A 13,855-nucleotide genomic window follows, 5' to 3' on the forward strand; every position below is an offset into this window, starting at 1 on the left:
ATATATATGTGTATATGTATATATCTATAGATATGTAACTAACGAGGTTTCTTAAAAGATCGTTTAAAACGATGAAAACAAAAATCGGATAGGAAGGAAAAGCACATGGAGCAATATACAAGGTAATAAACACAAGATAAAAACACGACAAGTACTTACTTTTTTTAAGAACTTTCCGGATACGTCGGTATTGATCCGGCTCCCTGAGTTTCAGGTCAGACCATCTTTTTCGCAGTTGGTCTTTGGAGCGCTGGACCCCAAAAGATGCCTGCAAAGTTTCCACCACCTTCGCCATTATTTTGGCCTTGCGCAAATTTGGCCGTGCGTACGGCCCATACTTCCCATCATAGTCGTCTTTGTGAAGAATGGCCACCATCTCCACCATCTCTTTAAAACTCATATTAGAGGCCTTAAATCTAGGCCTCACAGATTTTGTTGACGTTCCAGCCTCCGGGCTGTCTCCACTACCTGAGGTCGTCAACATTTCAGGTGTCTCCGCCATTCTTTAACTCCACTACGCGCCGTAACAAAAAATGGGCGGAGAACATGAGTTAAAATCGAACGTCAGGGGCGGGCGACGCAGGCGGAGTTTCACACATGTGTAGTGTATAAAGAGCCTTGCGCACGTGTCGTACGTACGTTCTGTGCGTCGAATTAGGGGGCGGAGAACATGAGTTAATTTCGAACGTCAGGGGCGGGCGACGCAGGCGGAGTTTCACACATGCGTAGTGTATAAAGAGCCTTGCGCACGTGTCGTACGTACGTTCTGTGCGTCGAATTAGGGGGCGGAGAACATGAGTTAATTTCGAACGTCAGGGGCGGGCGACGCAGGCGGAGTTTCACACATGCGTAGTGTATAAAGAGCCTTGCGCACGTGTCGTACGTACGTTCTGTGGTAGGTGATAGTGGACCTGGACGTTACAAAACGAAGGTAATTTTAGATATATTCTTTTTTTTTTTTTTTTTTTTTTTTGGTTTTTATGGTCATGACTTTGTAGCAAGCGGCCTATATGGCTTGATAGATTGATAGATTGATGAGGCCTACATAGGGAGAAGATGATGAGGGGTTAGCCGAAACCTATAATAAAAGTGTTTTTTGTCTTGTGACTTCATCTTTTCCAGATATAATGAATCCCCTATTTAAGGATCCAGAGTTCCTTACATCTTTTATTTCCAAATATCGAGAGATGAGGAATTTGTGGGAGGTGAAACACCCTCAGTATTATGCTAAGCATGTGAGGAAGTCAACGCTGGAGAGACTTCTGGCCTTTGTCCAGGCGACCATCCCGGAAGCAACAATGGAGACATTGCTCAAGAAAATTGGGGGCTTGAGGAACATGTATAAGAGGGAGCATAAGAAGATCCAGGAATCAAGGAGATCAGGAGCATCAGCAGATGATGTTTATGTACCCAGGCTGTGGTACTACAATCAACTCCGTTTTCTGGATGACCAGAATGAAGCCAGGCCATCACTTTCAACCCTTCCCTCCACCCTTCCCTCCACCCTTCCCTCCACCCCAGCAGAGGCTGATGAGGAGCAAGCTGGGTCTTCCATCCTGGATGAACCAGATATGACCATCTGGAGTCAGGTAAATGATTTAAACAAATATTTACTGTACTAATATTAATGATGTTAACTGGATGTTATAATTGTCTAAAATAATTTGGCACTCAAAATTGGGTATACATATCAATTGACAGTAGTGGCTAAATATGTTTGGCACCTGCTTGAAATAATTATGGTGTCTGATTAGACTCTTTTATTAAAGAGAAGTATTCACATTGAATTTGCTATTCATGAGAAGCAAACTGTGTGTCATTGATGAAGCCAAAAAAATATACTCAAACTATTGTCCTTTTTTTATACACAGGATGAGTCCATCCAGGAGGAATGTGGGGAAAGTGGAAGGCAGGAGGAGACCAGGCCCATGGACAGCCTGGAGGAGGCCGGATTCACCATCATCCTGGAGGAGGCTGGGCCCAGTGTCAGGCAGGAGGTGGCTGCTCCCAGTGAGGTGGCTGCTCCCAGTGAGGTGGCTGCTCCCAGTGAGGTGGCTGCTCCCAGTGAGGTGGCTGGGCCAAGCGAGGTGGCTGGGCCCAGTAGAAGCCTGACCGAATCCCAAGTGCCTCCCCTCCACCTTCCCAAAAAAAGGGCCAGGAAGGGGATGGTCACACAGGACGCATCCCTGCGCCTCATGCAAGAGGCCACCCGTTTTTTAAAAAGCCCCCCCGAAGCGGAAGAATCCTATGGCTGCTACTTAGCCAGCAGGCTTCTTCAGATGGATTGGGAGCAGCGCCTCATTTGTGAGCGCCTATTTGGGGAAACAATCCATAAGGGGCTGCAGGGCACGCTAACACAAAACACCCAACTACATGAGGCAGCCCCCCCTCCTCCTCCTCCTCCTCCTCCTCCTCCTCCTCCTCCTCCTCCTGCCACAACTGAAACACCAGAGCCACAGCCTCAAAAGAAGGCTACAGGGAAGGCTGCAGGGCAGCGTGGAGGAAAGGCTGCAGGGAAGAGAAGAAAATGATGACTTGGGTTCAGTCTGGTCTGACAGAAGACGCAGGCTGTTGTAGGACCACAGTCTGGGGACATCTAGATCATCTGCTGGTGCTGTTGATCTCTGGGATTCTTGGACCAGATTGTGCTCCCTCTTATATGGACTCCTCAAGATCCCAATTTTCTGGTACACCGACTTTTTCCAGCGTTGACTTCCTCTTTATTTTATTTTGACCATGAATAAATGGATATTTTTTGAGTTTAGCAAAAGACTTTATGTGTTTTCTTTGAAATCATTGATTTTACACACAATGTTAAATTAACAAGGGACAACAATCTCATTGAGTTTGAAAAAAAAACACACCAAAAATACATTACTAATGTTAATAATGTTCAAGTGGTAAGTCTTGAAAATCCAAAAAATTACGTAACCAAAAACGGTGCTTTGGGTTAACTTTATCTAAAAACTAAAAAATAAACACTATAAAAAAAAAAATAAATAATAATGGGTTCTTTGTGTTAACTTTACAAACCTAAAAAAAATAAAAAAATTAAAAAATAAAAAATAAAAAGGGGAAAAAGTATTATTAGTATGGAAACATTGTTTTAAAAAGGCATACTATATCATTCATGAGATCAAAGAGAAAAAGAATCCAGAAATCAGTTTGGGAGAACTCTGATTATGAACAGCAAAACACCTTCGTTCTTTAGAGCCTTCGTAAAGAAGAAATAAAATGCGCTGCATTGAACGATCACAGATTTTGCAGCGTGATGAATGTGCTACCTACAATACGAACACTAGTTTTACTAGACCGAGTGCTTCCGTTTAGTTTTTGCTTATGAGCATGCGTCGTTTTTTTGTCCGTCGGACTAGCATACAGACGAGCGGACTTCGGGGTCCGTCGTACTTACGACGTAAAGATTTGAAGCATGCTTCAAATCTAAAGTCCGTCGGATTTGAGGCTAAAAAAGTCCGTTGCAAGTCCGGAGAAGCCCACACACGATCGGATTACCAGCCACCTTTAGTCCGTCAGCGTCCGTTGGACTTTTGTAGACGAAAAGTCCGACCGTGTGTACGCGGCATTAGGCTGGGTTCACACTATCGCTCCCAGCAGGGGCCTGATGCATCCTGGTTCACCATTTCAGGTCCTATTTCAGCACAGATTTTTGGCTGAATTCAGACCTGAAACAGACCAAAAAACGCACAGGGCTCCTGTGTAAATTCGCACCGGAGCCGCAGTGGGGATATGTGAACCGGCTCCATAGAGAGCCGGACAAAATATCCTGCTTTTGTGAATTGGATGCAGGGAACCCACATTCAATTTGCAACGGTGTGAACCCAGCCTTAAAGGCACAGTGCAAAATTTCCTCCACTCCATCTGATAGGAATAGATTTATAGGAATACAGAGTATTCTATCTATCACCTTTATTACTGTCTAATAGGGATGAGCCGAACACCCCCAGGTTCGGTTCGCACCAGAACATACCGAACAGGCAAAAAATTTGCAAGAACACACGAACACTTTTAAAGTCTATGGGACACGAACATGAAAAATCAAAAGTTCTCATTTTAAAGGCTTATATGCAAGTTATTGTCATAAAAAGTGTTTGGGGACCTGGGTCCTGCTCCAGGGGACATGTATCAATGCAAAAAATTTTTTTTTTAAACGGACTGTTTTTTCCGGAGCAGTGATTTTTTTTAATGCTTAAAGTGAAACAATAAAAATGAAATATTCCTTTAAATTTTGTGCCTGGGCGGTGTCTATAGTATGCCTGCAAAGTGGCGCATTTTTCCCGTGTTTAGAACAGTACCACAGCAAAATGACATTTATAAAGGAAAAATTGTCGGCTGTAATGAATTGTCGGGTCTCGACAATATAGATAAAACTCATTGAAAAAAAGAGCATGGGTCCCCCCCCCCCCCCCCTATCCATTACCAGGCCCTTTGGGTCTGGTATGAATATTAAGGGGAACCACGAACCAAAATGAAAAAAAAATTGCGCGGGGGTCCCCTTAAAATCCATACCACGCCCTTCAGGTCTAATATGGAAATTAAGGGGAACTCTGCGCCAAATTTTTTAAAAAATGGCGTAGGGGTCCCTCCTAAAATCCATACCAAACCATTATCCAAGCATGCAACCTGGCAGGCCACAGGAAAAGAGGGGGTGACGAGAGAGCGGCCCCCTCCTGAACCGTACCATGCCCTCAACATGGGGAGAGTGCTTTGGGGTTTGACCCCAAAGCACCTTGTGCTCATGTTGATGGGGACAAGGGACTCATCCCCACAACCCTTGCCCTTGGTGGTTGTGGGGGTATGCGGGCAGGGGGCTTATCGAAATCTGGAACCCCCTTTAACAAAGGGACCCCCCAGATCCTGGCTTCCTCCCTATGTGAATTGGTAATGGGGTACATTGTACCCTACCATTTCACAAAGAAAGTGTCAAAAATGCTAAAAAAGACAAGAGACAGCTTGGGACAAGTCTTTTATTAAAGAATAAAAAAAATAAAAATGTCCCGCAATGTACATTCACACCGCCCGATGGACCAAAAAAGAAAAAAAAAAGCCGCAACTGTTCCGCCTCCATGGGAGGCTCCCGCCGACTGACGCTTCTTCTCTGTGACAGTTCTTATATAGCTTATATAGAGGGCGGGCCACCCAGTGATGTAAACTGGTGACCCCGCCCCCTCTGACGCCACGGGGCATTCCCCGTGGCTTCCCCGTAGCGTCAGTCGGCGGGAGCCTCCCATGGAGGCAAAACGGTTGCAGGGGGGGTTTTTTCGGTCCATCGGGCGGCGTGAATTTAAATTGCAGGACATTTTTATTTTTATTTTTTTTTAATAAAGGACTTGTCCCCAGCTGTCTCTTGTCTTTTTTACCATATTTGACACTTTTTTGTGAAATGGTAGGGGTACGATGTACCCCATTACCAATTCACATGGGCGGAGGCCGGGATCTGGGGGTCCCCTTGTTAAAGGGGGCTTCCAGATTCGATAAGCCCCCCACCCGCATACCCCCAAAAATACTGGGCAAGGGTTGTGGGGATGAGGCCTTTGTCCCCATCAACATGGGCACAAGGTGCTTTGGGGTCAGACCCCAAAGCGCCCTCCCCATGTTGAGGGCATGTGGCCTGGTATGGTCCAGGAGGGGGGTGCTCTCTCATCCCCCCTCTTTTCCTGCGGCCTGCCAGGTTGCGTGCTCGGATAAGGGTCTGGTATGGATTTTGGGGGGATCCCTATGCCATTTTTTAAAAAAATTTGGCGCAGGGTTCCCCTTAAAATCCATACCAGACCTGAAGGGTCTGGTATGGATTTTGGGGGGGACCCCACGCCATTTTTTTTACATTTGGCGCAGGGTTCCCCTTCATTTCCATATCAGACCTAAAGGGCGTGGTATGGAGTTTAGGGAGACCCCCACGCAATTTTTTTTTTAAATTTTGGTTCGGGGTTCCCCTTAATATTCATACCAGACCCAAAGGGCCTGATAATGGACTGGGGGGGAACCCACGCTCTTTTTTTCAATGAGTTTTATCTATATTGCCGAGACCCGACAATTCATTACAGCTGCGATCAGTTTTAAATGACAATTTTTCCTTTAGAAATGACATTTTGTCGTGGTACTGTTCTAAACACGGGAAAAATGCGCCACTTTACAGGCATACTATAAACACCCCCCAGGCACGATATTTAAAGGAATATTTAACTTTTATTTTTTCACTTTAAGCATTAAAAAAATCACTGCTCCTGAAAAAACAGCCGTTTTTTTAAGGAAAAATTTTGCATTGCATACATGTTCCCTCGGGCAGGACCCGGGTCCCCAAACACTTTTTATGACAATAACTTGGATATAAGCCTTTAAAATGAGCACTTTTGATTTTTCATGTTAGTGTTCCATAGACTTTAACGGTGTTCCGGTGGCTTTTGAATTTGCTGCAAACACCGCATATTGTTCGCTGTTCGGCTCGAACATTGGCCTCATCCCTACTGTCTAATTACATTACCTTATTGCCGGCATGTCTCCGTTTCGCCACACCCAGATCTGCGTAGGGAACAATGTATATATAATAATGACCCAACAGAGATCAGATCTATACACTGTTCAATTTATTGTTCCGGGTACATCATATTTATAGTATACAATCTAGATATAGCTCACCCATGGGTCATTACCAATCCAAGCCAGGCTAAATTTCTCCCTCATGTATATACATTTATTCATAGCTAGGTAGGAATAGAAACACAATACATTTCCTCTTAACCTTGTACACATTTTAAGACATACACAAAATAACCTTGCCTTAGGTATTTCAGCCATTAAATGTGAATCCATAAACCATCATTATTTTTTTTCTTGATACAATAAAACACCTTCTCATTCCTTCATTCTCATTCACTGGCCCTTTCATTCATTCATTCATTCATTTAAAATGCATTCTCGCATATTTTCCTCTATATTTATATGACTATAACTAAAGAACTTTTGTCATCTGTAATCCCTATTATTTTCATATTAATCCTGGCTGTTATGCTCTGTAGCACTTTATCTATTCGCTTTTGTATGCTAGTTAAAGCTTTAATACTAGATCGCACAGCTAAAACCCCTGCCTTCCGTATGCAACATACCACTAAAAGTTTTCTTAGTTCTCTTAGTTTTTTTTAACACCTTACGTGATGCTATAGATAAATTGGAGATCTCCCCTTTAACTTGGGAGTATTTCATCCTGGAGGGAAAACTAGCAGATTGTGCGAATGTACATACAGAAACATATACAGAAACACTTACCATTCTTACGATATCTGGGTGTGTGGAAGGGAGATTCCTACCTTACTATTGTCCTTATTTCTGACTAAGTCCCTACCTGCCCGGGCTCCTTAACCTAACACGAGCTCCTATGCTACCAGTGGGCATGTACACTTTTCACTTTTTACAGCGTTACCCCAAGACTTGAGCCTTCTACTCTAGCTGGGAGGGAAATCGGGGACGAGAATATGAGCAAACAGCTTCCTGCCTAACTCCCAATGGCCAGCCCCTGCTCCTAAAACAGGGCAATCTGGGTTACGACAATATACAAGTCCCAGGCTGCCACGCCAAACAATACTCAACTTCTTTGGAGGCATTTGTCCTAGTAGGGGGGTCAACCCAGGTGCAATTTAGTAGTTAAACAATTTAGTCACTTTTAATTAATAATTTTCTGAGTGTTTAAATATTTCTTATTACCGGCATGTCTCCCAGACACACCCAGATCTGCGCAGGGAACAATGTATATATAATAATGACCCAACAGAGATCAGATCTACACACTGTTCAATTTATTGTTCTGGGTAAATCATATTTTGGTATACAATCTAGATATAGCCCACCCATGGGTCATTACCAATCCAAGCCAGGCTAAACTTCTCCCTCATGTATATACATTTATTCATAGCATATTCTCGCCTGACAATGTACAGACAGTTTTTATAACAGTACACAGGCTATCACATCACTTTGACCCAGATGCTAGTTTTGTGGTTAGCACAGACTAAAACAAGCTTTCTGTTTTCTCTATAGAAACATATCTCCTACTTCTAACTCCAGAGCAATAATACATTTAAAGGAATAATAGCATAAAGCATGGAAAATATTAGGGGGGCTCTTTACAAGATTATTTCACCATCTGCTTCCTTATTGATTCCACATTGGGTGGTGGGGTTCTTTTTTGTCCGAACCTGGAATTTCAGATTTGATGTGGGCTTAAAGTGTTGAAATATTTTTGCCTTCTAATACGGAGATACCTGTGTGCATCTATACTAATTGAAAATGGGTCAACAAGCATCTAGATCAGGGATCTTCAAACTACAGCCCTCCAGCTGTTGCGGCACTACACATCACATGAGGCATTGTAAAAACTCTGACATTTACAGACTTGACTAGGCATGATGGGAATTGTAGTTCCTGAACAACTGGAGGGCCATAGTTTGGAGAAACTGATCTAGATCAAAGTAGGGTAGTTTGCTGTGCACTAAAATAAATACCCATGTCTTCTGGCCACCTTAACTGCTCCAACAGACTGTTTAAGATATACCATATGCTCTTAAGTCCACTGAACCACCTTCCCTTCTGTCTGAGACCCTCACTGCTAGTCTTATTTCAACTTCTGGCTAATGTATAGCAACTCAATTTCAGGTAATTACTGTAGATGAAATAAAAAGTCTTCTGAAGGAATTTGTACAATGAATGAACTAAAAGATGTGTTTTATATTTCTCTGGAGCTGTCACTTAATACTGTGCATTAATTCTCCACTGTAGGTCATTATTAATTTTTCAGATTTAAAATTTGAAGGATTTTTTGAAGACTGAGATCCTTATTTCAAGACTACTGTATTCTCTTCATCTTTCCATTTATTTATATCCCTTAGGAGTCAGGTAATGTCAAGATATAGCCCAAAACAAAGGAACAGAAGCTCACTGATTAAAACCAAGCCACAAATGTATGCAAAGAGAACATTCTACCTTGAAACAAGATTGATTGAAGATCATTGACGTTTTTCCCTAGAGTCCTTAGAGGCTCTCTCGAAAATATATATATATTGATATTTATCCATGTTCTTTCATTATAAATTTCAACTAGCCTGTCAAGCTGATCCTACTTTTGAAACAGCAGAGTGATATTATTGATTATTGGTCTGAACCACCATAATGGTGGTTTCTTTATTTTAATGATGATTCTAACCTAAACAGTCTGTTTTTAAAGAATACAGTGAGTAAAAGTTATAATGGACTTGAAGTCAATAAGTAGAGATTTTCTATTTTATATGGAACATGTACAATTAACTGTGCCTAGGCAATACCCTGAAATATTTAAAGCGTAACTCCACTTTTGTTAAGAAAAAAAACATTCCGCTCTGGGTGATCTATGTACATTGCAAGGATTATAACAACCTTTGTTGTAGATTCCTACCTTTTTTTTATTCTGAAGAAATCCATTTGTGTTTGTCTGTGCCTCTCAACTGAGTGCGTCTAATGGGAGTGGTTTCATAATTAACTGTCAGGTGTGCACCTGCAGGGCACTAATGATGAAATCTGCTGGGCCTGCATCCCTTTAAACGTGCTCCTATTGAAAGTATCTCTCCCAAAATGACATTTTTGTTGCAGGGGATGCCTGAAATCGGACTTGTATCTTAGGCAGACTTCTGGGAAAATTGGTGAGCAAATCACACAAGCAGGAAATTATGTTTCTGGGGTGTGGCCAGTACACATTATGTGTACAGAACAACTCCATGTAACCATATTGCAATGCATTCTCAGAAAATTAAAGTGGCTGAAGATTGAAAAGGAAAATAGGATTTTTTAAAACAGCTTACCTGTAAAATCCTTTTCTTTCGAAGGACATCACGGGACACAGAGCCACAGTAATTACTGATGGGTTATATAGGTATCACTGGTGATTGGACACTGGCACACCCTATCAGGAAGTTCAACCCCCTATATAATCCCTCCCCCTTGCAGGGATACCTCAGTTTTGTAGCCAAGCAATATAGTGTATTAGAAGAGGGGTGGGACCTCTGTGTCCCGTGATGTCCTTCGAAAGAAAAGGATTTTACAGGTAAGCTGTTTTAAAAAATCCTATTTTCTTTCTCGAACATCACGGGACACAGAGCCACAGTAATTACTGATGGGATGTCCCAGAGCAATGCTACCTGAGGGGGGGGAACCACGACCAAGTAGGGTGCAATCAGACCTGAGGACCCTGTACTGCTGCCTGCAGCACACTACGCCCAAAGGCGATATCCTCATGCCTTCTCACATCCACCTGATAGAATCTGGTGAATGTATGAACTGAAGACCAGGTTGCGGCCTTGCAGATTTGAGCCATAGAGGCCCGGTGATGCACTGCCCAAGAAGCACCAATAGCCCTTGTGGAATGTGCCCTGATCTGAAACGGAGGAATCTTCTGTTTCAAACCGTAAGCTTGAATGATCAACTGTCGAATCCATTTAGAAATGGTAGCTTTTGACGCTGCCTGTCCTCTATTGGGACCCTCTGGCAGCACAAACAAAACATCCGTCTTGCGGATCTGAGTAGTTGCCCCTAGATAGGCCTTAACTGCTCTTACTACATCCAACGAATGTAGAGATCTCTCTTCCGGAGAACAGGGATCTGGAAAAAAGGAAGGTAGAACAATGTCTTGGTTTAAATGAAAATCAGAAACCACCTTCGGTAAAAAACTAGGATGAGGGCGTAGTACCACTCTATCCTTGTGTATAATCAAATAAGGCTCCTTACAGGAAAGGGCTGCTAATTCTGATACTCTTCTAGCAGAAGAGATGGCCACCAGAAAAATTAATTTCCTTGTCAACAAGACCAAAGGAATCTGACTTATTGGTTCAAAAGGCCGTTTCTGTAACACAGCCAGGACCAAATTCAAGTCCCAGGGGTTTAGGGACGCTTTAACCGGAGGATTAAGACGCATCACCCCCTGCATAAAGTTTTGGACCAAAGAATGCGAAGCAAGTGGCCGCTGAAATAATACTGATAAAGCAGAGACCTGGCCCTTGATGGTACTCAAGGCCAGCTTCATCTCTAATCCCATCTGTAGAAAATCAAGGATTCTACCTATGACATATTTCCTGGGATGCCAACCTCTGGATTCACACCAGGTTATATAAGCTTTCCAGACTCTATGATAAATCATCCTGGAAGCTGGCTTCCTTGCATTAATCAAGGTAGATATGACAGGACCTGAGAGCCCACGACTCTTCAGAACGTCGGTCTCAATAGCCAAACCGTCAAATTTATCGTTTGTAAGGCAGGATGGAACACTGGACCTTGAGATAACAGGTCTGGGCGTACCGGTAGGGTCCACGGGGAACCCACCGTCATCCTTACTATTTCTGCATACCAAGTCCTTCTGGGCCAAGCGGGGGCCACCAGAAGTACCGACTTCCTTTCCTGCCTGATCCTGCGAAGGAGTCGTGGTAGTAGCAGAATAGGCGGGAATGCGTAAATCAGTGAGAACCGATGCCACGGAATCACCAACGCATCCGTCCCGCATGCAAGAGGATCTTTTGTCCTTGCCACAAATCTGTCTATCTTTTTGTTGAATCGGGATGCAAAGAGATCTACATCTGGAACCCCCCATCTTTGGCATATGGCCCAAAAGACGTCGGGATGCAGAGACCATTCCCCTGGAAGTAACTGCTGGCGACTTAGATAGTCCGCCTGCCAATTCTCTATTCCCGGGATGAAAACTGCCGATATGCATGGCACATGCATCTCTGCCCAGACTAAGATCTGGTTCACCTCTTTTTGAGCAGCTCGGCTCCGGGTGCCTCCCTGATGATTGACATAAGCCACTGCTGTGGCATTGTCGGACTGGATCCTGACCGGACAACCCTGTAGCCTGATAGTCCAGGCCTTTAGAGCTAGATGTATCTCCCGGATCTCCAGAATGTTGATGGGTAAGGTCCTCTCTGTCTTGGACCATACCCCTTGGACCGCAGCCTGTTCCAGAACTGCTCCCCAACCTGACAGACTGGCATCTGTTGTTACCACCGTCCAGGTAACCGGTAGAAAGGATTTCCCCTTCTGCAGGTTTTCGGGTATGAGCCACCAATTGAGGCTCTGACGCACCGCATGCGACAGGTGCATCGGAAAGTCTAATGCCTGAACCTTCTTGTTCCAGGTCGACAGAATACTGTGTTGCAGCATTCTTGAGTGAAACTGAGCATAGGGAACTGCTTCGAATGAAGACACCATCTTCCCTAGTAGCCTCATACAAAGGCGGACTGAGGGACCCTTCTTGGTCCTTACTGTCAGAATCAGCTCTCTCAAAGCAGTGATCTTTGCCTGGGGTAGAAATATTTTCTCCTGGCTTGTATGTATAATCAGACCTAAATATTCCAGTCTTCTTACTGGTTTTAGGAAAGACTTTTCTAAGTTGAGGATCCAACCCAGGTGTTCTAGATACCTGACCGTGGTCCTCAAGTTTCCATTCAAAGAGGCTACCGACCGGTCTATCAAGAGCAGGTCGTCTAGGTATGCTATGACAGCTATACCCTGAGCCCTTAATCTGGCCAGAGGAGGAGCCAAGATCTTTGTGAACACTCGAGGTGCAGTGGCTATCCCAAAGGGCAGAGCCATAAACTGGAAATGGCGCCCTCCTACCTCGAAGCGCAGAAACTTCTGATGAGCAGGAAAAATGGGCACATGCAGATATGCATCTCTGATGTCTATTGATGCCAGAAATTCTCCTCCCTGCAGGGTGGGAACTACTGTTCGAATTGATTCCATGCGGAAGGATTGAATCCTTAGGAATCGGTTCAGATCCCTTAAGTCCAAAATGGGCCTGACATCCCCATTTGGCTTTTGGACCGTAAAAAGGTTGGAATAGAAGCCCAATCCCTGGTCCTTTGCGGGAACTATCATAATGACCTCCTGCGACAAAAGTCGCTCTAACGCTAGAAGGAGCGACTGCTTCTTCTCTGGGTCTCTGGGAACATTTGATCTGAGGAACCGAGGAGAAGGGAATTCCTGAAACTCCAGCTTGTACCCTAAGGTTACCGTGGAGACTACCCATCTGTCCTGGAAGTCCTCCTGCCAGAGCTCTGAGAATTGTCGCAGTCTTCCCCCCACTCGAGTGAGCGGGGGCGCCCCCTCATGCAGAGGTCTTAGTGTTTTGCCTAGTAGGCTTCTTTCCCCAGGACTTCTTTTGTCCCTGGGGTTGACTCTTGTCTCTGGACCCCGATGGAGGCGGCCGTCGAGACTGCCTGGAGGCTGAAGCCCCCGGCGCTGGGGAAAGAGTCCGTTTGAAAGAGGGACGCTTACTCTTCTTCTTGACAGGTAAGAGAGTGCTTTTCCCACAAGAGATTCTCTTGATATAGTTATCCAAGTCCTCTCCAAACAACCTTGCACCACGAAATGGAAACCCAGCCAGTAGCTTCTTACATGGTGCTTCGGCTGACCAATTTTTCAACCATAGGATTCTACGTATATGCACCAACCCCAGTGAAAGACGGGAGGTTTGCACGATAGAATCTCTAATGGCGTCAACCACAAAGCATAAGGCCGCTGGAAGGTTAGCAAACCCCTGGGCCTGCTGTTCAGGTAATACTTTGATGACCTGCTTAACATGGTCTCTTAAGTATTGACAGACTCCAATCGCTGCTATTGCAGGTTGGGCCACTGATCCTGCTAAGGAGAAAACATCCTTCAATAGGGATTCCATCCTTTTATCTACAGGATCCCTGAGCATCTGAGCATTGTCTACAGGACAAGTCAGGCTATTATTTATTGAGGAAATGGCGGCATCAATAGCCGGAATTCCCCACATTTTAATAAACTTTTCTTCCATCGGATAAAGTGTTGAAAACTTTCT

At 44.2% G+C, this 13,855-nt stretch overlaps 1 protein-coding gene across 2 annotated transcripts; it reads left to right on the plus strand.

Annotated features, from left to right (window-relative positions):
- The first annotated feature begins 1,038 nt into the window (after positions 1 to 1,038).
- On the plus strand, positions 1,039 to 3,518 carry LOC141125054 (uncharacterized). Of its 2 annotated transcripts, XM_073612295.1 has the most exons (3): positions 1,039 to 1,589; positions 1,872 to 2,033; positions 2,088 to 3,518. In XM_073612295.1, exons 1-3 carry the CDS (start codon positions 1,128 to 1,130, stop codon positions 2,529 to 2,531), a joined length of 1,068 nt encoding a protein of 355 aa, XP_073468396.1. In that variant the 5' UTR covers positions 1,039 to 1,127; the 3' UTR covers positions 2,532 to 3,518. The 2 variants fall into 2 exon arrangements, with proteins under 2 accessions (XP_073468396.1, XP_073468394.1); XM_073612293.1 differs by having other exon boundaries at positions 1,040 to 1,589; positions 1,872 to 3,518.
- The last annotated feature ends 10,337 nt before the right edge of the window (positions 3,519 to 13,855 follow it).

The sequence above is a fragment of the Aquarana catesbeiana genome, linkage group LG01, assembly GCF_042186555.1.
Source record: "Aquarana catesbeiana isolate 2022-GZ linkage group LG01, ASM4218655v1, whole genome shotgun sequence".
NCBI classification, from domain to species: Eukaryota; Metazoa; Chordata; class Amphibia; order Anura; family Ranidae; genus Aquarana; species Aquarana catesbeiana.

Coding starts and splice junctions, on each gene's coding strand:
- LOC141125054 (XM_073612293.1), top strand. CDS start 1,128: ATGAATCCCCTATTTAAGGATCCAGAGTTCCTTACATCTTTTATTTCC. Junction 1,590..1,871: donor ATATGACCATCTGGAGTCAG/GTAAATGATTTA, acceptor TTTTATACACAG/GATGAGTCCATCCAGGAGGA.